General features: G+C 40.2%; 2 protein-coding genes across 11 annotated transcripts in view; one reads left to right on the top strand and one right to left on the bottom strand.

The window, feature by feature from the left end:
- Positions 1 to 27,954, bottom strand: part of slc7a1a (solute carrier family 7 member 1a) — a 42,982-nt gene that overhangs the window by 13,905 nt on the left and 1,123 nt on the right. Inside the window, exon 2 of one of the 6 annotated variants that reach the window (XM_039618510.1) lies at positions 6,627 to 6,789. The exons of 3 other annotated variants lie outside the window; for them this stretch is intronic. The gene's annotated coding sequence lies outside the window, so the exon portion shown is untranslated. Of the gene's footprint in view, positions 1 to 6,626; positions 6,790 to 13,030; positions 13,163 to 14,227; positions 14,357 to 27,954 lie in introns of those variants that run through there. 2 more of the 6 variants (XM_039618511.1, XM_039618509.1) reach the window with 2 other exon arrangements.
- LOC116331468 (homeodomain-interacting protein kinase 1-like) lies at positions 299 to 27,954 on the top strand. 5 transcript variants are annotated; one of them, XM_039618513.1, is made up of 11 exons: positions 299 to 1,200; positions 6,271 to 6,452; positions 6,547 to 6,684; positions 23,340 to 23,559; positions 23,657 to 23,848; positions 23,948 to 24,129; positions 24,304 to 24,427; positions 24,549 to 24,668; positions 26,039 to 26,125; positions 26,261 to 26,448; positions 26,623 to 27,954. In XM_039618513.1, exons 3-11 carry the CDS (start codon positions 6,596 to 6,598, stop codon positions 27,320 to 27,322), a joined length of 1,902 nt encoding a protein of 633 aa, XP_039474447.1. In that variant the 5' UTR covers positions 299 to 1,200; positions 6,271 to 6,452; positions 6,547 to 6,595; the 3' UTR covers positions 27,323 to 27,954. The 5 variants fall into 5 exon arrangements, with proteins under 5 accessions (XP_039474447.1, XP_031610017.2, XP_039474450.1 ...); XM_031754157.2 differs by lacking the exon at positions 299 to 1,200 and having other exon boundaries at positions 5,983 to 6,452; XM_039618516.1 differs by lacking the exon at positions 299 to 1,200 and having other exon boundaries at positions 5,983 to 6,452; positions 26,682 to 26,875.

Below are 27,954 nucleotides of genomic sequence, written 5' to 3'. Positions count from 1 at the left end.
ACAGTCAACTGGTATCTGCTTAAAAAAAACAAAAACACCCCCTCCCCAAAACCTTGTTGACATGATGTCTATGCCTCAAGTCTTTTGACTCGAGGAGAATGATTAATGGTTTGAAACTGGCAGTGTTTTTAGTTGGCAGTGAGTGAGGATTACTGTGTTTTCAGATAACCTCTGATTACAATCCAATTCCAAAAACATTAAGTGATGAAGATAAGAGGGGTAGTGTTTTTAGGCTGAAAATTGCCCAATAAAGGGTTAAGTAATCTAGATAATTAGTCATGCAGGGAGGAGTGTGTTTTCCGCTTTCTGCAATTCAGTTCAGCTACATGACAATGATTATTGAAATAGGTTAGGAGTTCACTGGGATTCGGTAGGGCTGTTGTAACAGGGAAAGACTGTTTGCAGTAAAGTCAGTGGCAGAGACAACGATAGGCTGAAGTTTAAAAAAAATGCTTTGTGGTCTGATGAAAATGTATCCTCTACATCTAAGTTCTCTAGACTTTGATCAGGTCAGGAATGTAACCTTATGAATGAGTGGATGCTTTAACAGACTATAGTTATGATTCAACTTTTTCTAGTTATACATACATGCTGTATGTAGGACAACACGTGTGAATGTTTAAACAGCTAGAATGAGTACCCTGACACGCTTTGACAGAGAAACAGAGAAAAGTGCAGAAAATGATGTACTGTGACAAATCTATATATTAAAAAGCACGACAAGCTAGAGTTCAAATGCAGCAAAACTGCTAAGAGAAACAAAGGACACTTAACACACTTCTTATAAAAATCAGCAGCTCTCTCACAACTTTGAGGAAGACTGGTGGCTGAATTTAGTCATACTGGCCAAATATCTCATTCCAAGTAAACTGAGATAATTAAATCATTAATCATTCGGTGACAACCGCTTTAAATAAAGTAACAACAAACCAGAAAGAAAAAGGAGTATAATAATAATAATAACAAGAACAATACTAATACTACTACTACTACTACTAATAATAATACAGGATTTAACTAAATAGGTTTAATTTTGACAATGACAGCTTCCATTCATCTGTACAGTATAGTGACTGACTATGGCTGAGCACAGGTGCTAAATTCATTCAGTCCAGTGTGGAGAACATTAGCATGGAAGGGGAGGATTATTTACTTAGTCATCTATTTTCCTGTTTTCTTCATTTCATTGGAGGAAGAAATGTAAGTGTAGATATGGGACCAGACATTGCAGACTAGATTGAAAAATTACAAAGGTCGAAATTCTACATTTTGTGCTACTCAGTTTTAAAACTCCTAGCTAACTATAAGTGTGGGTAAGAATTAACCACAGGCCCATTGTTTCCTGTGCTAGCGTCTGTTAATGAATTTGAAACTTTTATCTGATAAAGACATTTCTGTCTGAATGTAGCATCACTGTGGAAATAGCTAACGCTAGCAATGCTGGATAAAGTTCATGCTGTCAGCTTGATGAGGGCTAGCACAGAGGTGGTGGAGGAAAAAGATATGGCGTTATTTTTGTGCCACTATTCTGAGCGCACGTAAAAAAAATTTGAGCGCACGTAAAAAAAGTTTGCAGGTGCAAGTGTTGCATTTTGAGGAGAAATTTATTTTGAGCGAAGAAAAGCTAAATTTGAGTGAACGAAACTCATTGCTGCGTGCAAAAAATGTATTTCAGTGTTTGCTATTATCCACACACACACACACACAATAGCAGCCCCTCTCGCTCAGTTTTTGCATTTGCGCTTGCTCGCAATGTGTTGCTTGCGCTCTCAACATTTCGGGGTACCGATCGGGTTTCCGGTACGGATCGGGTAGTGACATGCTCAACTCTTTCTGTACACTGTTATATTTGTGCCACAAAACCAGCCAATCACAGACTGGGATGCAAAAAAATCTGATTGGCTGTTTTCGTCTCCAATCAGCTCGAAATGACGAAATGCAATATCCCAGAATCCATTTCGTCCAAAACTCAAACGAGGCAGTGGCGGAGGAACACAGAGTGGCGGAGTTTGAAATAGTACTCTTTCTGGGTCACAAAATAAACTTTTAAGATATTTTCATGCGAGAATGTTGCTGTGTAAACTTCAAATATCTGCTTGATTTATCAAGACATCACATATTTCCATAACTGCTCTAATGTTTTCGGAGATGCCTGTTACCCACCAGCTGACCGGGTGGTCACTCGGGTTAAACATAATATATAAGGCTGAGCTGACAAAAAAATCACCGACTACACCACCAGGTATTATAGGAAAAACCATAAAGCCTTTGAACTAAAACAAATGCTGTTGTGACAGTGATGTACACTGTCTTGTTGGTATATATGTATGATTTGTATCACCTTCATGTTTTCCTCTCACCACATATCCAAACCGATATCATGACCAGCAGCTTTTACAGCTGTGGCTCCAGCAAACATCAGCTGATACTAGAAAGTAATATTAAATACATTCTAACAACAGCTTATCAAGCTTGAACGTGCTGCTGTTGTTTAGCGCAACATCCGCAGGTTTCCTCTTTCTGGCGCAAAGTGGGCGATAAACAAACAAGAGAGACGATCAGCTGATCACTGATCAGTTTCATAACTGAAGTAGCAACAGGAGAGGGAGGGGAGAGAATGAGAGAAGAACAGGCAGCTGACAGCGTAAAGACAGAATAACTCCAGCTTTGTGTCTTTTTCATTCTCGCTGAAGACATCCAACGACATGAATGCTTCAAAAGCATCAACATCAGCTCTTCTCTGACAGCATGGTGGGAGTTTCTGAAGTTGACAGAGTCTTCATTAATCCCATGCAAACGTACACCTATCTGGAACAACCCTGACATATTACAAAACAATAATATGATAAACTTTTCAGATTGGAGTGGTAAAGGAATCAAATATTTAGAACATATACTAGAAGGAACAGAATTCCCAAGGAAGATGTTCCCCGGGAACATCTTCCTTGGGGGGCTCAACCCGGGGTAGCGGTCATGGCCAATTAAGGGCTCTGTTGGCTCTTGGGTGACGGTTTCCTCGTGGCTGCGTGCAGCAGGGCTAGGGGAGGGTCTGTGCTGACGGACGTGGGTTACTGACCTGGTAACCTGGCTGCCCCTGGGTGGGTCCGGGACGGGCGTGAGGTTCTGGGGCGCTCCGTCTCTGGGCTGGGGCCCTGGCCGGGCCTCAGGGGCTTGGGTCCTGGTTGGTGTGTTGCCGGGGTTGTGGGCGGATGGGTGTATGGGGGCCCGGTCCTGGCGCAGGGTGCCACCGGTGCATCGAGCCACCTGGGGGGCTCTTCAACTGGTGGGGGAGGTTGTCACATCTTGCAGGAGCTTTCTCTCTTCAGGAACTCTCTCTGCAGGAGGGGGAGATACAGGAGAGGTGGAGGAAGATCTCAGCCTGGGCGCCTATTGTCTTGTGTAGTCTGGAAGATGAGTGGATGGTGGGGTGGGTGCAGTTTTCTCTGTGGTGGGGTCGGGTGGACTGTCCCGGGCTCTGTGGGGCGGGCGGGCGCTGCTGCACTGGGCCCCGGTCCGGATGGGCCTGGGCCCCCTTTCCCTGGCGGGTTGCGGAGTATGGGGGTGCCTACTGGGGTCAGTGGGGAGCTGGCCCCAGGAGGGGTCACTTGCCCCTCCTTCCTTCCCTCCCCATCTCCAGCTGCCTCCTCTTCCGGCTCCACCACAATCACCCACATGCAGGGCCTTGGAGTAGGGGTGTGTCACCAGGGTGCAGAGGGGCATCGCCCCCTCTGTCCCCTTCTGGCTGCCTCTGCCTCAATTTTATCCCAACAACTTAGACATTCACATTACTCACACTCTCATTACACATACATATAGGATCTTGGGGTGGGCACGCCACACAGAATCCAAATTACCATCAGGGTGTACACCTCACCCCTGGCGCCGCTGCCCACCTCTCAATTTTAAATACACGTAGACATTGAGGGCTAGCAGGAGGGCTATGCGCTTACCTGCTGCTCTGGCAGGTAGCTCCATGCCCTCCTGGGTTTTAAATGCACTTTAGAACACACATACATCAACACTACATATGAGCGGGTGGAGGGAGGTTTGAGTCTTCACACACCCCGTTCTCTGCGGCCTGCTGGAGCGGGGGGGCTAGGAGGAGGAGTTGGCCGTCTGACTGGGGTCTGGAATGTGGGGCCTCCTTCTGCTGCGGAGTCGGGCGGTCTGCTTCTCCCCACCACAGGAAAAGGGTAACACCACCTGGGTCTGGGTGCAGTTTCCCCCAGGGCAAGGGTACCTAGACCCGGTTCTTAGAGTACGCTTTGGGGAGAGTGATTGTGTGTACAGCGCCTCTTTATGTCTGTCTCCACGCTGGTTGAGTGTGGAATAATTGCTTATGAGAGCAGGAGGGTGGGAATGGATGTTTGTATCTGTGTGTGCCTGTATGTCTGTGTCTATATGTCAGGTTGGGTATCAGACGCCACCTCTCTGGGGACATCTCAGGCCCTCCAAGGTTTGAGGCCTATCTCCCCCACCACTTCCCCTGCCGGTGGCGGACGCCTCAGACATCGGTGCGCTGGGTGGTTCTCTGTGTCCGGGGTGGGCGCCCAGGTACACACCGCTCACTCCTTGGTGGCTGCTTATCGGGGCCTGGAGCCTGGGGCTCGCTTGGGCCACTTCGAGGCGGGTGCCCTCGGCCTCTCGGCCCGGGGCTCGGTCACTCAGGCACAGCTGGCTGCCAGCGGAGCTCACGGGCACGTCACTGCAACCCCCTGGCTTCTGCTCGCGCGCTGCTGAGTGACCCCTCATCTGGGACTCTCCTCAGCTCTTTCTGGGATAGTGGCGCAGCTGCCCTCTGTTGGTCTTCCTTGGTCTCTTGTGTTCTGGGGCCTCTGGATGTCTGGAGTTTTGATCTCCTCCATACCTGCGTCATGCCCTGGAGGATGGGGCAGTGGCCCCCACACCCTCTAGCAGATCATTACATGAAGGAACCTTTAAAAAAAAAAACAAGCGCCCATGCTCACAGGTGTACACACAGGTGATCACACACAAACTACACCCTTTTGGCTCTTACCTCAAAGCACACTGTGCGCTGTCGATCTTACGTGCTGCACAATAATGTTTAATATTTAGTATTTACTGTCATATTCCCATAGATCATTGTGATGTTGTTTATTACTCTCGCTTTCTTCTGCTTGCTTTCTTCTTTCTTTCTCAACAGGTGATCCAGGTGATCGATATATGTATTTTTTTTTTTTTGTCTGCTTATTCTGTTGGTTTTTGGTTTTTGCCCTTTTCCCCGTCCCTTTTCCCCGCTGTTTTTCTTTCCTCTTTCTTTCTCCCTTTCTTTCCCCAGTCAAGTCTGTCCCGTATTCAGCAAGTGAAAATAAAATAAACAATACAAGAATCAAATGGACCATTACGGCAAGGCTGGGATGGTCCATTTGGTAAAGTAAATCCGTTGGGCATCTTTCTTCGCCTTTAGACAATAATTCTGATGGCAAAAGAACCAACCGGGACAGGTTAAAAAAAAAAAAAAAAAAAAAAAGATTAATATTTCAAACTCCGCCACTCTGTGTTCCTCCGCCACTGCCTCGTTTGAGTTTTGGACGAAATGGATTCTGGGATATTGCATTTCGTCATTTCGAGCTGATTGGAGACGAAAACAGCCAATCAGATTTTTTTGCATCCCAGTCTGTGATTGTCTGGTTTTGTGGCACAAATATAACGGTGTACAGAAAGAGTTGAGCGCACGGGCAGAAATGTTGAGAGCAAGCAACACATTGCGAGCAAGCGCAAATGCAAAAACTGAGCGAGAGGGGCTGCTATTGTGTGTGTGTGTGTGGATAATAGCAAACACTGAAATACATTTTTTGCACGCAGCAATGAGTTTCGTTCACTCAAATTTAGCTTTTCTTCGCTCAAAATAAATTTCTCCTCAAAATGCAACACTTGCACCTGCAAATGTTTTTTACGTGCGCTCAAATTTTTTTTACGTGCGCTCAGAATAGTGGCACAAAAATAACGCCATAAAAAAAAAGCATAGCATTAACTATGGGATTGTGTTGGTATTAAATTTAGTAGCATTAGCTTTGCAAAGGGTAGACTGCGCCAGCATGCCTGCTGTTGTTTTCCATAGCCGTTAGCGATAACATCTTAAGCGCACAGGCTGCTAACTACATGTATAAAACTAGCTACAACTAGTTGTTTGACTGTATTTTAACCATGCAAATATTTGCATGAAACAATAGCAGACTTCATTTATGGACATGTATGCTAATGGTGCCCAGTTGCGCCAATGAAGAAGCTTTATTTCGCACAAACTAGACAGGGGCGGCGCATGGAGCTGCGTTAAAGACGGGGTCCCTCTCCTCGGCTTCCTGCACACCTTTCTCCATCAACTAAATCTGCTAAAGCAGCAGGTTTGATTACAACTAGAAAGTTTTTCTGCAACATCCTCAAGAAGGCAGCTCTGGAAGAAGCGTTTGGGAGGACTGGGGAAAAACAAGGTAAATTTTCTAAACTGACATCTGTAGCTTCAGTAAGTTTTTGAGAGCAAATTTAAGAACCTGCTTTGTGTGTGTGTGTGTGTGTGTGTTTCAGTGTACTGAAGAGGATCAAATAATTTACTCTAAGTACTACAGTAAAGGCAATGGCTGAGCTGCCTACTGAGCGGGTTTTACCTGAACCACCACCTGCCAACAACGGGCAGGTGCGTCAGGGGGCTTCTTCTCCAAGAAGGTAAGCATGACATCTCTCTCTCTCCCTCCCGCCTCTGTCTGTCTCCTCCGTTAAAAGAGCATCTCACAGGCAGTTCCTTCAGCTTCCCTGATGCTCGCCTCTCTTCTGTATTGACATTTTAATAGTTAATTGTTAACACGATGTCTGACCGGGTAGCTATGTTGCAAAATCGTTGCTATATATTATTTAGAGCACGGGGACATTTGCAGGTGATGTGAATACTCAGTAAATATTACAAACAGAAAGCATTCCGTTTGCTGCAATCGGAAAAATGCGCACATGGTAGGAGAAAGTTTTTAGCGTTAGCTGTTAATATAATCATTTATATACAAGGAGGAGGAAAAGTATTTCACTATATAAACCTGAAGTCAGTGTGTACCAGCTGGCCTGTATAATGTGTGGAAAGACACAAAAAATTTTTTTAACGTCACAGCTCGAGTTATCCGCAGTTTAATTAGGGTTTTTAGGCTATGTGCGTAAATGCGCACATGGCTCACCAGGCTGTGTGAGGCTGTGGGCAGTATTAACGTCAGTTTTTTGGATGTTATATTCGGACATTAATCTAGCACCATAACAAAGTAACATTAACGAGTGCATTTTGACAAACATTTCGATAATTATATATAATTGGGCTGATCGAGGGAAGTAACTTGAAATGTCTCTGTGTGCGCGCACAGCGGGGAAAAGATACGCTTTCCCAGGTGTCAAAATTTCTGTAGACCAAGGGCGTAGATTTGGCATGGACGGAAGGGACATGTCCCCACCAATATCCAGCCATTATTGAATCGTCCCCACCAATAATCTGATCTCTTCAAGTAAAGAAAAACAAACCCGATAGAAAGAAAAAAAAACGACCTGTCATTCACCTGTGGCGCAGAAAGAGTTAAATTACGTTCTCTACTGGAGTCCTACCTCATGTGACAAATATGGCCAATGTGATTGGCTGTGCCTTTCAGGGAGCTCTGTTTAGTTTTAGCAGCGGCAAGCCTGCGCTGCGAGGACCTGCAAGGAGGAGAGGAGGATGGCAGCAAAAAGGAAGAACCTGGATATAAGAAAGTATTTTTCAAAGAAACCTGTAAGTCACTTAAAGTCAAGTTCACTCGTAAAATGTGTCCGTCATAATAACGTTACAGGCTATGCTAGGCCATACATGCCAACACTCCCGATTTTTCCGGGAGAATCCCGAATATCAGTGCCCCTCCCGAAAATTTCCCGGAGCCACCCGGACAACAAAATTGAAAAACCATACACCAGATTGGCACTGCCAATTCCAGTTTCCAACAATGGCTACTACTACTGCAGCTACTTAGTTTTAATATTACTCTTGTTACTCTTTCTGGGTCGCAAAATAAACTTTTAACATATTTTCAGGCGAGAATGTAGCTGTGTAAACTTCAAATATATGAGCCGGGTGTTGTGCCAAAAAGTGATTGCCTGCCAAAAACTGATTTCCAATGTTTCCGTGTGTTTTTTATGTGCAATATCGTTAAGTATGTTGCTAACTTTGTTAACTTTGGTTAACAGGTATTACAAAGGGGTTATATATAAAATTTAAAATTACCTGTTTCTCAAGTATCTTTGTAACTGTGTTATTGTACTTACATTATAATCAATCAGCTCCCTTTTGTCCACTTAAAATATGTTTACAGAACTATTTTTGCATTTGTTGCAATTTCAGCTGTCCTCTTGGGCAGATTACTCTTAAAAGAGACATTTTTAAAGTCAACAAGAATTTTCTTAACTGCATAAATAAAGGATACATAAAAGTCACTGCCAAAAACTGATTGCGGCTTCTACCTTGTTGCGCAACATGACTTGATATCATTCATGAGGGATACATTTGACATATGTTTCACATATTATAGACAACAAGTTATTTATAGCAGTTTAAATACAAGCAATCAGTTTTTGGCAGACAATCACTTTTTGGTACAACACCAGGTCCTCAGGTGGACGCAGCCTCTGAATTTGGACACCCCCGGCCTGTTTCCGCCGGACAGTAATAACGGTGACATGTAACTTATTTTATCCGATAAATAAACATGGTAAAATTCAAGTTTTTTGTGCATGTATATATATATATATATAGATATATATATGTATATGTATACCACCCCCCAACAGCCCTTTTGAATGTCTCCCTAATTCTGAGGTCTCAAGGTTGGCAAGTATGTGCTAGGCTTTGGCCCACATCAGTCTAAAATTGTATGTAACCATGAATAACATGTTGCCATGTCCACCAGGAGAGACTGGACAGTATAGATGTAAAACAAATATGCCAGCAGTTCATCTCAGTTAACGAGAGGAGCAGGCATGTGTTTGGCTCCTTCACATAGTGGACATTGAGTTGTTGTGTGGGGCACCAGTAGTCCATGTCTGTTGCTGTAACAGTAGTTCATGTTTAGAATCAAAAGTCCCAGCTCACTGATTTGATCGGGGCAATAGTGCCTAAAATGTTGCATAATTCTGCTGAGAGATCTTTTACTTTGTGGTAATCTTAGATGAGTAGTTTTATTGACAAAAACCAGCAGGTCATTCAGTGTTCCCTTAGTGCTAATGTGTAAGAGATGTTGGTGTACTATAACTGAAGTAATGTTGTTAAGTCCTTAAAGTCATATTCTTTTATTGTCACGACTGTGTTTGAAGCTATTTTTATTTTTGTATGATACCTGATTTATATGGAATATGGCTGAAGTAAACTAAAGTCTAAAATACTTAGTCATTTGTTTAATAGTAATTTAACATTATATAATTCACAGAATTGTAGTTTTAAATGGTTTAAAAGCATGTAGAATAGCATATGTAGGCAAGTATATTTCTCCTTTTTTATCAAGAAGCAAAGACAAAAAGGAAAAAAAAAAGAAACAGGGCAGGGTTCGGTGGTTGAATCATCCGTCCCCACCAATGCCAAAACCAAATCTACGCCCTTGCTGTAGACATTCTGTCTATTCTGTCTATAAGTCTGTTAACCAATCAGCTGGCTGAACAAGTGAATTTGGCTGCATGTAAAACAGGCTGCGTGAAGAACCGCGATCGGGATTCGTCTCTCCCTCCTTCTGAAGCTCGAGATTTTCAGTTCAGTTCGGCTCCATATCATCAAAATCCTAGTATTACTAAAGAATGGAAATATGTGGCAATATGTGGGACCCTTAAACAATAATGGTGAATAAATGAGCATTCTTACTGTAACAAGCACATCAGGTACAAAAAAGACAAGTTTTTAAAATAATTTTTTTAAATGTTTAAGTTTGTTAAATGTAGTGCAAGTTGGTGAAGTTTAAAAAAAAATCCTTTTTTGATGATTCAATGCAAAAAAGAAAGGTTTGAGATCACTTTGTACAAGTACAGTGTATCATTCTGTGTTTGTACACATGGACAGTGCTATGAAAAAGTATTTGGCCCTTTTCTGATTTCGTAGACCATCAAACAAATTTTATTATTAGACAAAAAAACCCAAATAAATGCAAATTGCAGTTTTTAAAAGATGATTTAATTTATTAAGAGCCAAAAATATCCAGAATTTCCTTCCTGTAAAACAGTAATTGTAAAAAATATTTAACCTGTCGTGCAACAACAGAAGTAATGTCAAATAAATCATTTCTTGAAAAATGTAACTTGTTAACTTTCAGTTAGATTTAACAAAATAAGTACCTATTTAAGATTAAGTTTATTTAAGAGGTTTTATTCATTTTACCAGTTATTTCAGTACAGATCGTGAAGGTAAAATATATTTGAGAACCTCCTAACAAACAGAGGGTACAACAAACAACACAATACCTAACACATGGAAATAATTAAATTATTGTAGGAGAAGAAATTAAGATAAAAGCTACAAATGAAAGTTGGATGTGGTATTAGTAACAGATACATCCACTTCAAATGCCCGCCTCATTCCTGACAGGACCATGACCTGTACAATGTAAATAGGACAGTTAACGTCCCCATTAGCATTTATGAAAACCAGTGGTAATGTCTTGTACATCCACCAGGGGGCACAGTGCCAATGGAAGTTGATTCACTTCCAGCTTTCTACACATGTATCAATGCATTTTTTTAATTTAAATATGAAAATCAAAATATAAATGCAAACTGATTACTGGGTGGTCCTGTCAGAGAAGAGTGTATTTTAGATGTGGTACAATAATTACATATATTAGCTAGTTATGTAGTCTTATAATGTAAGGATTGCATCATTTTTAAATGCAGTAAATTGCTTGCTGTTAACCACCTGTTTTTTTTTATTCTCCTTCCACACTCTGCACATTTCTGATAAATCACTGCGGTAATTTTAACAACTTTTACAGACAGGTAAAAGAGGGCAGACCGTCATTAGCATCACAGCAGATACCTTTGACACACATTAGGTGATTCATCAAACAGCTCTCCGAACCCCCACAGAAGGCCAGCAGCTTCCAAACCCCACCCAAATATCCTGTCAGTGCCGGTTGTGACTTTAAAACATGTAAACGGTGTTCCAGGAATCATTGACAGAAAGTATTTATAGAACACTGTTATAAAAACAGTCACCTTCTTTGTTTTTACCCGAACTTTATGACAAAGTTCAGATGAGGGATTTTTGCTTTTCTCATTTTAGTGCTTGTTGTTAAGCTGCCGCGCTTCATTTGCATATCGTCACCACTTAATGATGTGAAACACAGACAAGCAGCACTCTCCCCCCCAGCTCTGCCTGTCTGTGAAGCCTTCTTATTCAATGCCAATTATGTGTTTTGTCCTTCAATAAAAGTAATCAAAAACGATTTTTAGATTACTTACATTACTGTTAAAATCCTGTTTTAAAAGTATGCAGTCCAGATTACGTTACTGTTGTTAATACATTTGCAAACTTTGTGACATTCATGGTAAATTTATACCAGAGTGTAACCTAAAACTGCAGAAGTCATTTCAACTTGCAATGATTTGACAAACAAGCCTGTTTATATTAATATTAAGGTCAGAGAAGGTCAGTCACAGAAACAGTTTTCAGCGCAGCGTTCATGAAAACCCCGACATCAGAATGTCAGTCTTTTTTTATCTTGTGGTAACTGTGAGAGCATGTGCTGTCCTCCTTGAAACAAATTGAAGGTTTCAACAGAAAGAACAAAAACTCACTATCAAGTGGGAAAATCTTAAATATATGGAATTCACATAGTAGTATAGACTCCATTTTTTGCCAGTCTTCTAATGTCCCGCTTTCAGGAAGGCACCATGAGGTTGCTTCGTTTGTTTGCTCACATTTTCAAAGACCCAGCCCATCCCTCATAAACAACCTAAACAGCTGATAAGAGTTACACACCTACACACACCTATCAAGTTAACACAGGTGGAATACACTTAGATTTGGATGGTTGCAAGGTTAAAACGGAACTGAAGAAACATTCCCCTCTAAGGTACAAAACAATTATAAGGCAAAGACCTTCATAAAAATAATACTGAGAAAATCATCGGGCTGAAAGCAGCAATATTGAGTGGCTGTATCTGTATACTAAGCTAAACTAGTTATACTAAAATAAAGACAAAAAAAAAAAACAGACGTCTAACTGTGAAAGATTGAACTGGTCACTGTCCGCATTTTAAAACAGACCTCACAGCTGGCTACAACAACATAAGTTTAAAAATATTGTCAAAGTAGAAAAGTTAAAGTCATCGTTTCCACATCTAATTTTATTAAAAAACAATATAGTTTTTGTTTTTATAGTCTCTAGATAGCACAAGAAACTTTAGAGTGAAGACTTGGTTAGCTGGGTGTGTGAGAGAGAGAGGGAATAAAGAAAAAAGGGAAAGCTTTAATTTAAATTAGAGCAAATTCCAATGAAAATCTGCCGTTAAAACATTTGATAATGTTATGGTGTGCACTGTGCCGTTTGAAGTACAGGGTTCACTCAGTCATCAGAGCTATAATCTGTTCAAATAAACACCCAACATAATCACTAAATGCAGAATTCTGCAGATACATTTTATGCATACACAGAAAAGCACTAAGCGATGCCTATCAAGCAGAATTAGGAAGACACCCACTGATAATTAGATTGAATTAAATAGATTAAAACATTTTTGATCACTTTAAGTCCAGCCCCTAAGACACACTCCATTCTAAAGCCCTCCAAACCCAAAGAATGAGCCTGACCGGTCTCACAAAAACACTGCTTTCCAAACACCAGTCAGAGGGAATCAAATTTTAACAAAATGCAAATAAATCTATGTAAGAAAAACAGTCAGAGATAGAAAGTAGAGACAGCTCTTAATGTAGGGACACAGAACATGCCATCAGTGTTTGACTGGTCAGTTTGAAACAAAGACACATTTCCTCCTGGATTGGAAATCATTCAATGAAGTAAGGAACACTTACTTAAACCACTTCACTTCTGTAATTCCAAATTTCCACGAGCTAAGCAACATTTCAAAGTAAAAATATATTCCCAGGAGAAGGACACAGGGCATGACTGGCTGGCTGATATATGTCAACATGCCACCACCCGAGGGACAGTGAATGACCTACACACCCACACAGACACACAAACTCAAACATGCACATGCGCACACAGGCATATAATATAAATTTATTTATTTATTTATTTATATGTGTGTGTTCGGTTTTTCCATTATTGTGATACGTCATTATCAGTATCACCATCGCCCGCCTCTGCTGGTACTCAATATCTTAATAACCATTTATACACATATTTACTAAAGCTAGACTTGCTTATATTTTTCACACTGCTTTGATAAGTCAAAGTCAAAATCCAGTTGCAACTTGCTTCATCATAACCGTGATGGTATAAACAGAAGCTACACATTGTTTAGGGAAACTGTGAGCTCATGCTGGTCTGAGCTGAAGCTATCTAGGTAATGATCATATGCCCTTTTCTAGAGGAAACAAGTGTAAATATAAAATGAACTCACTGCAGTAATAGCAAACAGTACTGTGCATGTGATAGATTGGATTTCCTTGTTGACATGACAGCCTTAAAGTTTCAGAAAGTTTTCATATTGACGTAAATGGGATGGGATTTAACACTTTAGGATGAGGTATTTTTCTCATTCTCATTGCAGTGCCTTTGTTTTCACCACCACCTGTGGTTTTAACCAGAGTCTGAGACCTGCTCAGTCCTGATTTTAGGCCAGTTTGAAATTCTGCACAGTACTTCAAATTTTATAGCCACCTCTTTCCCCACATGCATTACAGGCCATTGTTGGATAAGTTCCACTGCAGCTCTGATAGAGTCAGATCCAGCAGTTTCCAGGCATTTTTAATAATTTTGGCTACTGACCATGTGCTTTAAGTAGCTCATTATTGTAGTGTTGCATTAAAATAAACTTCTTTAAGCAGGATACAAGTGCAGGAAAAAGGAAATTCTAAATGTGTGCATGAGACGGCAGCACAGACCACTGGTGCTCCTAATTTTATGTAGGAAAACACATTTCTCCCCCAGAAAATCATTCCAGGCTGGGGTACAGTATTACTAAGTCACTAGTTTGGTAGTACTTAATCGCTTTCCTGCATTTGTGACACAGAAATGATAACATTACAGCAGTAGTATTTTACCTTAATGTAGCAGCTGGGCAAAAGGAGGGGATCTAAGGTATTGGATGCTTCCCTGCGAAGCCTAAGAAGATGAAGCTGTAGAACCCCAAACACGGCCTCCCACAATGGTGAAAGTTTGGTCTTTGGATGCAGTGAGGAGTTTTGGGGTTGCTCTATTTAACGCATTGAGATGGAGGAGGAGATAGAGGTGCACACACGCAGCCCCGCCTGCTCATTACTATTAGCCATTACTATGATGCAATAACCTTCTGGTTTAAACTACACTAGATGATTAAGTCACACACCTGACAACTGTTGAAATCAATAACCAGAAATTCACGTGTCACCTCCTGAGTGTATGGAAATTGGTAGTCTGCAATTTTGGAGGGCACAACTGCTCAAGTTAACTTCCAAATCAAAAAGATAAGAAACTTTCATAAAAAAATATATAACAAGTAAATTATAGTCATTTTATGGATGATTTGCTGTTTCCAGAGGATCAAAGGTAATTGACTGATTAGTGGTTGGCTATGTGAGGCTTATTCTCTCGATATTTCATTGCAATAATAAGGGAATAGTTGGACTGGTATTTGGCAGCTGTTCACTGGAATTTCTGATATGCTAAAAAGTTGAAAGACCAGTATAGGCAAGGGGAGAAGGTCATAACTAGACATTAGCCTAAAGATAGGCAAATTAGACTTTGCTAGAAAACATCTAAAAGAGGCCGCACATTCATCTATCCATCTCCTTCATCCATCCTCTTCTGGTTGTCTGCTTATTATGGAAGCAATGTTATGGCATGTGCATCTACGGCTGCCAGTGGGCCACTAGTGTGTATTAATGATGTGACTGCTGATAGAAGCAGCAGGATGAATTGTGATGTGCACAGGGCTGAAGCATCCTGCTAAAACAACCCAAGAGGCTTGGTTTATCAAGCCAAAGATATTATTCAAAGTTATTCTATTTGACCTGCCCAGAGGCTGCAGATAGTAATTAGCTTTTTCTTTTGTTTGTACATGGCCCCTGACAAATAAAGTGGAAATGAAATGACATGAAAATGAAAAAAGTTAGTCAAGTCAATAAACGATGCTGATCATTCATTTTTGTGTCAATAACTTCTATGCATTATTAGGCTGTGCATTTGAAATATTGTCAGCATGTGGAATAACAGAGGCATCTTTTTGAGGTAAATGAACAGCAAGGTAAAAACACAAAACCTCATGTCAGTATGGATGGATGGATTTACAACAATATTATTTTAACTTTAAATCTAATGCTTTAAAAGTGCACAAAAAGCTTTCTCAGTAACAATTGAATGATCTTTCTGTTTACTACCAGCTGGAAATAATACCAAGTAGCAAACCAACTGTTAATAAGTAAAAGAAATAAATGAGCAACAGCAGATAGTATCTCTATAAAAACTGGATTGACATATCTATAGCACAAGCAAAACTTAAACTGAGAAACTATTCTGACCACGGGATAATGATTAACGTTTTGTACCCAGTGTTATATTTCCTTAAAGTAGAAATATATCAGTGCAAATCCCTGCACCAGTCATTTTCTGGTTTAAACTTCTTCCTTGGAGAACAAATGATATGATATAAAAGAAGTTTGCTTATCTTGCAGCTTTAACTGCTTTTTGGTAGTTTATTTTATACATTCCTTTAAAGTAGAGAGGGCTGTGTTAGTGTTCATTTGCCTTCCAACTTTCTCCATTCCTATTTACATGAACTGAATAACAGGAGCTGGTGTTATGCTTTCTGCATTTCAGTTTAGCGACACACAGTGATTACTGAGGGAGGTTAAAAGGTCATCAGTGAGGGTGCAATTTTAAAACTGTGAACAAAAGAGATCCATTAAAAACATCCAGCTTGTGGTTTGATATAAATTTGTCCTCTGGGCTGAGACCAGGGCAAGAATGTAACCTTAGGAATGAGCAGGTACTTTAACAGACTATAGTTGTGATTCAACTAGTTGTAGTTATGCATACAACATACATGAATGTTTTAAGAGCTAGAATAAGTACCCGGCCACACTGTGACACAGCAACACAGAGAAGTTCTGAAAATTATGTGTTGAGTTTTTTTTTACCTGTGTTATCTGATTACTTATATTTGCAGCAATATCTTGGTATCATCTTCAGTTCCACATGATAGCATGTTGTGTTTCTTATTGGCTAATCAAGATAAAGATGGTATGCCCCACAGGGTCACCTTGAACCTGTGAACCTTGTCAGTTGTAACTGAACAATGTGTATCAATAGGTGGCACCACCTCTATGGACAAACAAAGAACAAGATGAGTAATACAGTATCAGTAACAGTTAGCCACTGTGTCAGATCCAAATGTTTCATAAAGAAATAAAATGTTTCCACAACACTTATCAGCATTACCAAAATGTAGGCTTCTTATTTGAGTAAAATCTAATTTCTAGTATATGAGTTTTTCAGATCAATTTAAGCCAAAAGAAACAGAATCTTATGTAAGTAAGTCAAAATTGAAGTTAATCTAAACATTTGTAAGAAAAAAATAAAGATAAAAATAAAAAGAGGAAAACTAGCCAGGATGGATTTTACCATGTGGGAGGGCGGACCCAAATGCAGAACTCAGGAAACAGGAATGACTCAAACAAAAAATCTGCTTTAATGTAAAAAGTAAAAGGTACAAAAAGGTTGTTACTATAGACATTATCAGGCTGGGGAAGTAAACAAAACAGAAGACACAGAGAACAACAGTTAGAAAGTAAAACAGAAAGACACAACTGAATGGAAGCAAAGGTTAACTTGGCATAGGGGTGGAGAGAAAGACTAGACAGAGGAACACATAAAGATGAAGGGCAATGCAGATCAGGACACCAAGGAACACAACAGGGTACTAACCCAGTGTGAACAGTAACTACAACTAAGAAGAACCGAAGACTCAGAGGAATACAATAAGACTTAAGAAGATAATCGAAAAGAGCCACAGAAAATAGACAACGCTTTTGAACTTGTAAACACAGGGAATTAAATGAAAGCAGCCATTCAACAAATAGTACACTATATATTAAATATAAAGGGACCAATAGTTAGTTAAAAATGATTAAGTAAATATATCTAAGGCCACAAGGGAAGCAATATGACAAAAGAAACAAAACCTTTCTTTTTAAATATTTTGCCCTTTTAAAAATACAAAGGAAACATTAGCTCACAGATGTCAAACATACGGTCCAAAATGCAGGGATCACGACAGTTCGCCCATTTTCTTAACAGTCCTACTCCCCATACTTTCCTAACAGAGGGCACATATAATATCAGAGAAAGTACTCATAATGCAGAGACGAGTAGATCTCTGCATTATGGTAAACTCTAAAGTTCTTATCCTGCATTAAAAATTCAGAATGTTATTGCTATTATAAGTAATAGACATTGACAAAGCAACATCAGAGATATTAAGTGAGTTGAAATGACTTCTGGAAAATTAGGGTGTGGGAATTGTGGTTTTTCAGTAGCAGCTGAATGATTTTATGTTCAAACAAGTTGGAAAAATATCAGAAGCAAGTCAACTGTTAATAAGTAAAAGAAGGAAATGGGCAGCACCTGGGCAACAGGTAGTAACTCCTTAAACAGATTGCTTGTTTTGGTGGACATATTGTTTTAAAGTCAAACTAAAGTGAAACCATACTTGCGAGAAAGAAAAAAAGAGGGTGGCAACATGCCAGGCTGGCTGGTAATAACTACTAATACTTGTACTCTTCCTCCTCTTTCCTGACGCAGCTAAAAAATAATAATGTTTTTAGGTCAGGTCAGGAATAGTTCATGCTGTTTTTGCACAAAATTAAAAGGAAATAAAAAGAAGGCTGTATTTATTGACATCTCTGGAATCACTTTTATGACCGGTGGTGGTCAATAAAAAGCTACAAAACTTTGAAAGTGATACTGTTTCAGCGTAAAGCGTGACTTATTTCATTGTGATCTGCTAGTCAACTTATAGTTGCAGAGTTTTTGTTGCCAAAGATGAAAAAACCCCAGAAAAGCATGACTGCACTTTTGACCTAATAAGCAAAAATGTAACTGTATATTCCAAAGTACTATATTTGTGTATACTTTTTTATATATAAACCTGGCCAAGAGCGCAGCAGAGACTGTGACAAATATAAACATATGCCAAGAAACAAATACACTTGACACAATGTAAAGTGAGTGAACTCACCACCCAGATCATATGCAGTAACCTATCAAGAACTTCAAGAGCATATGTTTAACTGTTAGGTTATGTTACATTGACCAAAAGATCTCTTTCTTCAACATTTTACAATGGACTTAATTCCCCTCATAGTAGATTATTACTCTGTAGATTACTCCAGGAAAAAGTGGAACACATTTAAAATATTCAGAGTTAAAGCATAAAAAGTATTTTGGTTATTACAAAGAACAAAAAGTTACAGGTTTCATAAATCCCTACCCACTCAATACAAACCTTCTACCTGGAATCTTATTCTTAGCATTCCTATTTCAGCAACAAATCAATTCCAAAAGCAGGAACACACAATGTCTGAGTCTGTTACTCATAACTGTGATGGGTATAAATAGAAGCCACAAATCAGGTAGAGACACAGTAATGAGGAAATATGAATAAGCCCTTCATGGTGCGGAAGCCTCCATAATCTCAGTGATCCTGGAAAGCTTACACACACACACATACAAACGCACGGACACACACACTTATTTAAGTGTGTAGGGGTTGCAGATAGACTAACACAGTCAGCAACTTGACCACTAGTGACCCACATTCAGGGGTGCTAAAGTTAGACTGACTCGAGCTGGTCTGAGCTGCAATGGTCTAGATCTGAAAGGTCAGATTACTCTTTCTTTAAATGCCTTTATAACATGAACTCTTGTTGATTATATGTTACTGTATAATGAGCCTCTCTATTTTTCTCAAGAATATAAGCATAAATACAAAACACTCATCGTGGTAATAGCAAAACAATAGATATTCCACTTTATTTGAGTTTTGTTTTGTTTTTTGCAGAAAAAAGAATAAAATGTCGACTTGTCAGATTTTAAACTTGACAAGTCAGTACCCAATTAGGAGACAAGCAATGTTCCCGCTAAGCTGCGCACGTGCGCAATTGCGCACTGCTGGCACGGTCTCTGCGCACAGAAAATCTGTGTTGCGCACAAAAAAAATCTAACCTGAATTGAAATTAAAATTAAAACTTTAACAATTCTGTTTTGCAGTGTTAGTCAGTAAGTGACTGGCTGCTCCTGTATGGGATTAGAACGATGCCACCTTATCCTATAGTCCAGCCAATAATACGATTCACATTCGTATATACGCAGCCAATCAACGTCGTCGACAGGCTATGACAGCGTCCTTATGTGCCGACACCGGTGTTTTAGCTAGCAAAGCGGCGTGGCTGATGTGCAGTGAAGCCACATTAATGACAACGTGTACAACCACTGGAGATGTGAGCAGGACAGACGGAACAATTGACGGAAAAGTGTGGACTTTATACCAGTTTTTAAATTGTGTTGATAGGCCACGTAAAACCAGAGTTATGATAAAAATATCTGCAATGTTTGGTTTTCTTCCTGAATACTATCGTTGTTTATATTTACTGCGGAAGAAACATAAGGAAAACGCCGAAAGCACTCTCCGCCTGTGAGCAAAAACAAAACCAAAAACCCCCACCCTTTCCTATTGGTCGAAAAAAGTACCGTGTCGACCAATCAAAAAAATGATATGGCAACGTGGCATCTAGTTGTTAAGAAACGGGGGAAGTTTGGCGGTGCTTTGATATGTGAGAGATTTGAGACGTTTAGCGCAAATCTTGTGTAGTTAGTGTGTAGTTAGTGTGTAGTGTAGTCAATAGTTTTGTTGTGTGTGTCAGAACAATGAGGCGGCTGCTGAATGTTACAGGTGTTACAGCAGTGATACATCTCCTGTTGTCAGGCCTGCAGGTATCAGGCTGTTGTTCTCCTTTATCTCATAGGGGACAGAAATTATGTTTTGAGTGGCACAAATAATTTGTGTGGCATCAGATTTGATGCAGAACAGCTGATTGTTCTGTAAATAGTTTGAAATGTTTATTTAAAACGCCTTGGCTGCATTAAAAAATAAATAGCTGCAAAAAACTTTGTTGTTTGCCAAACTGAGTTACTTTTTGAAGTAGTAACTATATAATTAATTGCCCAACATTGGTCATTATATACTGTATTTTGCAGACAGAGAGTTACAGACTCTCTCCCAGAATACAGACTCATAATACAAGTCAGAGCTTTATCAAAAAAAAAAAAAAAGTGTTTTTCAAAATTGGAGTTCAAGTTATTTTTACTTCCAATAGTGTTAACATACTACACGGTCATGAACAGGATTTTTAAATTTTCATTGTAAGTGGGCTAAAGCAGTTAATTAAAAGTAGTCTAACATAAATGTAAATGCTGTAATTTGATTATTTTAATAAACCATGTAACTTGGATGGATTAGATGCTGGCGTGACCACAGTGCACACGTCTGATGTCGCTCACAGTGGTCCAAGGGACGCTCAGGGAGTTTGTGTGTTCGCTCAGACACATGAAATATTAGAGGGAACATTGGAGACAAGTATTTAAGTCTTAACACCTTCATACTAACCAAAGCAGGATCTGAATCAGTTTGAAGATGTGTTATGTTTTCCATTATGGTACTTACTGCACAGCACCCTTACTTTACTCCTACTTATGGTTTGCAGTCCGATGTTAGTGGCCACTTTCTGCTTTCACTCTAATTTAGATTACCGAAACTCCACCCAGGCCACACGACACATTAGGGTTCAAGACCTTCTCAATCCTGGGTTTAGGCTAGTTTTAAATAGCAAAATGACCCTGGCTCAGATCCAACCTAGAGATATCATAGACTCTGTAGTGGATCTGCAAACCAGATCCAGATCGCAGTCCACCTGCACAGCAGGATGGACGCAGAACAGATAAGCATCACATATTTGGACCCATCTGGACCGGATCTATTTTGGATTCGTTAGTAGTGACTCATCTTGTCAATATTTGTATAAAATCTGTCATCCTTCCAGAATTAAACAGAAATTTCTAAAAATGTATCTGACCAAAATGTAGATAGCTCTATAAATGGTAAATGGACTGTTTCTTATATAAGCTTAACTGCGTTCTACCTAAAACACTTTGGCGTGCAGACTGGAGCAGCCAAGAATTGAACCACCAATATTCCCATTAGAGGATGAACTGCTGAGCAGCAGCCACCCCAATAAAAGTTAGATATTCCTTATTCCTTATAGCATGTTTGCTTTTACTGATGAAACTTTGCATTCATTAAATACCTAGGTTCAGTGTGGTCACTGCTCCCCAACTACTTCAGGCCCTCCCGGCTAATGTTTGACTTACAGGATAGTTTGCTAGCTTGGTCACTGAAAAAAGAGGATCTCATCCTGCAGTTGAGCAGCGTCTAACGCCACTGTTTTGGACTGTTGCTAGATGTACTTTACTGATTAATCTAGTTTGTAGATATTTCCTACAAGCTGGACTAATGGAGGCTTCCCATGTCTAACAAAGACAAGGTCTAACCATGAAGTACCACTGAGTCCTCTAATAAAATGTCTTTTCTTTATGTGAAGCAGTAGTAGAATAACAACAAGAACAGCAGCTCACCTTCTTGAACATCCCCTGTCTACTTTCAGGTTCAAGGTTTTAAGATGTCATGACATATGGCGGCAAGGGAAACATGACTCTCACTGCATCTATAATCACACAAGCAGCAACTTTAACAAACCTCCATTTAAAATATCATAGTGTTAGTTATAGTGTTTAATCTTAAAGTCTGCCTTAATGATATACTAAGTACACTTTAGCATACTTGAATGTTCCAGATTTTAAAAACAAAATCAACCTGTTTAATTGTTTTCAACATTTTATGATATAAGAATCAACTTCTCTCCCACCCATTTTCTGTCTGGCTTCTTAGCACCAAGCCACAGACCAACTCTGGGAGTAGCAACATCCCATTGCAACTTCTCCAAAAGATGCATTGTCTACTGCTCCTATGGGCTTTGTTTTAAGTGTTAACAAGTTTCTTGGTTGTTCTTGTGAATCTAATAAGGTAATAAATCTAATAGGGTAATCAAGGAAATGTTGGTCAGCTAAAGTTGCTAAGGCCTTTACAACTTTGGATTATGGCTTGTGCAAAATATTCATCAATAGAAAAAAATAAGTGTGGATTAATCTATAATAAAAATAATAATTAGAGGCAGTCCTAATAAATATTCAAATAAGTTTATTGTCAACAAAGAATGACTTGAGGACTGGAGTTCAGCTCTTAAAATTATTTGGCTGTCAGTACTTAATGCACCTGTTATAATATTAATACGGTTTTTAATAAGAACATAAAATGAAACATAATGCTGGATTGAATTGTATCTCGTATGAGACTCGCATTCAGAGCCCCTACACTTTGAAGGTGTGGTTTGAGATGTCGCATGGATACTAGATCTCTATCTTTTGGATTTTGTGCCGTGCTTTATTCTGCAGGAGATAACTGGAGGGTAATTAGGTGCATGAGTTTCACTTGGGCCAAATGAGCTCAGCTCTGTGGCTCTAATTTGTTCAAAAAGTAAAAACTGTCTTCTCTCATTTGAAATGGCTAATCAGTGTTTGAATTTTTGTACTCTCCAAGAATACACCTTTAAACTTTACCAAATCAATGTTTGTGACATGTTAAAATAATGTTAACTGTAAGACTTATTTATTGAAGTCCAGTCAGACCCCTGACTTGTGACCTAAAAAACAGTTTAACCAAACATTTCCATTTCAGGACTGAAAAACTCCAAGCACTGTAGTATGCAGAACTTGTTCACTCGATATTCATCAAAGTAATTTTTAAGGTGAAACTACTGAGATAAATCAAGGACATCAGCTTGCCAAGTATTTAGTTTGCTTTCTGGTTAACTAGCTCACGACAAAAGATGATCGGTTTACAATCACAACGCATTGCTTCACTTTTTCCTCTAATATCACCTGCTGTTATTATGAAAATTTGTCTACATTGTAAGAAATTAAGTTTTAAATGACTTTAAAAAACATTTTTTTGTTTGTTTTTTTGGAATTACGTTTTTTTTTCTTTATAACGTTTTCTCTTTTTAGGTGTGACGATGCCAGAGATGCCCATACCTTTGCCCAGGACAACCGATTACTTCCCATAGGCTGGTACTTCACTGGAGCTGCACGGTACCGGATGATAACTACCCTGGGAGAAGGAGCCTATGGCACGGTTGGAAAATTCATTAGGCTCAATGACATGAAGACCGTAGCCATCAAAATAATTAAGACTGATTACTTCAGAAATGGATTGGCAAACGTGGAGGTAGGAAAGACTTGGCTTGATGCAGTTAATCCAACAATTGTATTTGAAGCAATTCCTCTAAAATATATACTTGAAGCTAAAACTCATATGTTGCCAGGTGGCTGCCCTGCGAAAGTTAAAGTTCTACAAATCTGAAAGGTATAACTTGGTTCAGTTTTACAACGTTCTTACCGATGGGCAAAAATTATGTCTCGAATTTGAGCTTTTGGACAAAAACCTTTATGAATTCATGAAGGAAAGACATTTCCGACCGCTCGCTCTAAGATCAGTTAGAGCCATCACCGCGCAGGTGTGTTTAACTGTATTCTCTACATAAAGTTTTTCAGATGGATGCTGATTACATTAATACAAAGGTGTGTTTGGGTTTTTTTGTTTGGGTTTTTTTTAGATTGCGAAAGCGCTGGATCATTTGAAGTCTGTACGTTTGATACATGCAGACCTCAAGCTGGAAAATGTGATGCTTGTCAACCATCAGAAACAACCATATAGGGTCAAAGTGATTGACTTTAGCTTGGCATGTGACACCTCTGCTGCCTCGATGGGCTCTTACATTCAGTCCCGTTCATACCGGTGAGTAGCTGGAACCAGTGGCTCTTTCTCTTAAAGGTCAATACTGGATACTCCCACAGTCACATAAACCCCTGGTGTTTCTGTGGTGGGCTTCTTGGCTGTATAACTATTCCAGTTGTCACTTTTGTTGTTAATAATTGACAATTGCTGTTTTTCCTGTTTGTCCTAAATCAGGTCCCCAGAGATTATTCTCGGGGCTCCATTTACAGAGGCCATAGATGTATGGTCTCTGGGCTGCATTGCTGCTAATCTGTACCTTGGCTCCATGCTTTTCCCTGGTGAGAACGAATATGAGGTGGTAAGTATGACTGTGACTAACGCTTCTCCTTTGAAGAACTTGAAGCTTTATTTAAAGGATTACAACACAATATATTAAAGTTGTTAGACTCTGAATTTGACCAAATGATCTGTATTTCCAGATGAGGTACATAGTGGAGACTCAGGGCCAGCCCCCAAGCAAGATCCTCGACTGTGGGCTCAAGACTGTCTTTTTTTTCGACATGCAGTTGTATTTCACCACCAGCACGTGGAAACTCAAGGTTCTTAGTACTTTACAATTACCGGTTAATCGCATATGCCATTCTCTAAAAATTTCAAATATTTTCTTAACCTTGTTTTTCAAAAAGATGGCCAATTTTTGTCAGTCTACAATTTATCAGTGCTAATGAGTTTAGCTGGAGAACTCTGGAGTGGACCATCACCTCACAGCATGGATACTGGACTACCTCACCGACCGACCACAGTATGTGAGGACTCAGGGCTGTGTGTCGGACAGGGTCTTCTGCAGTACGGGGGCCCCACAGGGAACGGTTCTGGCTCTGTTCCTCTTCACCATCTACACTGCAGACTTCTCCCACAACTCCACCCAGTGCTTCCTGCAGAAGTTCTCTGATGACTCTGCAATAGTCGGCCTCATCACTGATGGGGACGACAAGGAGTACAGAGGACTGACTCAGGACTTTGTGGACTGGGACCAGCTGAACTACCTCCAGATCAATGCCAGTAAAACCAAGGAGCTGGTGGTAGACTTCCGCAGGCACAAACATCCTCCACTGCAACCACTGAACATCCAAGGTATGGACATTGAGGCTGTGGACAGCTACAGGTACCTTGGTGTTCATCTGAACAACAAACTGGACTGGACTCATAACTCAGACGCCCTCTACAGGAAAGGGCAGAGCAGGCTGTACCTGCTGCGGAGACTCAGGTCATTTGTAGTGGAGGGCCCACTCCTGAAGACCTTCTATGACTCTGTGGTGGCCTCAGCCATCTTCTATGGTGTGGTCTTCTGGGGTGGCAGCATCTCTGCTGGGGACAGGAAGAGACTGAACAGGCTGATCCGGGGCCAGCTCTGTTCTAGGATGCCCTCTGGACCCAGTGGAGGTGGTGAGTGACAGGAGAATGGTGGCAAAGCTGTCATCCCTGTTGGACAACATCTCCCACCCCATGCATGAGACTGTGACAGCACTGAGCAGCTCCTTCAGTGGGAGACTGCGGCACCCACGGTGTGGGACGGAGAGATTTAGCAGGTCTTTCCTCCCCACTGCTGTCAGACTCCACAATAAAGACTTTAACTGATCAAACACACACATCCACACATGTGCAATAACACTAATGTGCAATAATCTTTCTGGCATCGTTGTATTTTTACTCAGTTGTATATAGCATTTGTATTCTATTTTTATCTTATTGTATATTTTATTCTATTTTATTCTACTGTATATAGTATTTTATTTTATTCTATTCTGTACAGTTATGTACTGTATTTATTCTTATTGTATTCTAATTTTTGCTTCATAACTTTTGCACTGTCCACTTCCTGCTGTGACAAAATGAATTTCCCACATGTGGGACTAATAAAGGTTATCTTATCTTATCTTATCTTATCTTATCTTTCCTGTCTTTTCAGACACCTGAACAGTTTGTCAGTGAGACAGGGATTAAGTTCACTGAGAAAAGGATGATGAAGTTGACCTCTCTTGATGACCTTAAAAACGTAGGTGTACTTCTTGACTGTTCTATTTTATATATTTAAAACTAAATATACATTTTATGTATATAATAAATATTTAAACAAAACCCCCAAAAAGAAACAACTTAAAATTCTGAGTTTCTTTCTTTGATGTTTCAGCTCTGGTTCACACGTCATCAAAATTATACCACTAAATCCGCAGAAATCTGCGATCTGCTGGTGTTTATCGAGCTGCTTAAAGGAATGCTTCAGCTTGATCCTGAAAAACGGATGACGCCCAGTCAGGTGCTGCAGCACGACTTCACAACACTGCGCCACATATTGCGGTTGTACCCCTACAGCTTCCAGTAAGATATTACTTCTCATTTGAAACACTGGTTCTCCTTTAATGTCCCACTGGACATGGACACATACAACACATTTCCACTGTGAGCACATGTTCTGTATCTCACTTTATGTGGAAAATGTTGTATTCAGATGAGTGAGTCAATAATTTGGCACATGGCTTGATTGTTTTGCAGTGTTAACTCTTGCTTTCAGAAGATTAGCATCTGTCAGACCATAACAGCTGGTCCTACAGGTGTGTGCAGGTCTCTGCAGCAACCATCCTCCAGGACCAGCCACCCTACTGAGCAAAGTCTTCCTTGCCCTCCAACTGAAGCTGGCATAACAACAGCGCGCCCCTGCCCTTCTTTCAGGACCAGCCACCCTACCCAGCAAAACCAACCTTGCCCTCGAGCTAAGCACAGCATCCAAGTGAGGCACCATTCTCACTCTAAGACCACCTGTCCTCCTCTGCAAAATCATCCTCGCCCTCCATCTGTGCGCTACTGCCCTTATTCCAGAACCACCCACCTTGCTCAGCAAAATCATCCTTGCCTTCGAGTCTTACACCACTGCTGTTTCTTCAGGACCATCTGTCCTCACCAGCACAATCATCCTCGCCCTCCAGCTGTGCGCTACTGGCTCTACTTTAGGACCACACACCCTCCCCAACAATATACACTTTGCCCCCTAGCTCAGCATGGGACCCAAGTGCGGTATCACTGCCTTTACTGCAGGAGTACCCATCCTTGCAGCAATATCCTTCTGGCCTTGCTGCTAAACTCCACTGCCTTTACTTTGGCACCACCCATTCTGCTTAGCAATGCCGTCCTCACCCTCCAGCCAAACACTGCACCTCAACAGAGAACCCCTGCACAAAGTCTAGGACCACAGTGAAGTCCTACCTTAGCAAGACTCACCAAATCAAACCAGTCTTAAAAAAAAATTTAATGGCTGATTAGACAATGTGGTTAAGAGTCTCTGACCAATCTGAAAGATCATTGTGATTTAAAAAGGGTTCCATTGCTCTGCTGAGCCATCTTGCGCAAGCATTGGATGTAGGACAATTACAGCTCACCACAAAGTAAGAATCAGAATACTTTATTAATCCCTAAGCAAATTATGTAGAGAAAGATGAACAATGGGGAAGACTATATTGAGAGGTTGCATAGGAGTGCCAGATGGAACTCTTGAGATTGCAGCATCCACACTTTTAATCACATCTTCCTTATTGAGACTGATCAACAGGACGCTGACTGAGCACACATGCTGGAAACAGACATTTCTGCTCAGGAGTAAACCAAAAAAGAAATAAAAAACATGAACAATAGACCTGGTAGGCTATATGTACCAATCACTTATAAGAAGAAGTGATAATTAAAACCATTTAAAATTTGTTTTTCCACTGAATTACTTTATTTTCACTGACATGTTGTTGTATGAAGTACTTATCCTTTATTGTATTTCTAATAAGTGGAACAATATTAAAACAATAAACTTGTGATTTCTCTAATTTAAGAGCCAGCTTC

This window comes from Oreochromis aureus, linkage group 10 (assembly GCF_013358895.1).
Source record: "Oreochromis aureus strain Israel breed Guangdong linkage group 10, ZZ_aureus, whole genome shotgun sequence".
In the NCBI taxonomy this organism is placed as follows: Eukaryota; Metazoa; Chordata; class Actinopteri; order Cichliformes; family Cichlidae; genus Oreochromis; species Oreochromis aureus.
This window is presented reverse-complemented; position numbering and strand designations above follow the sequence as displayed.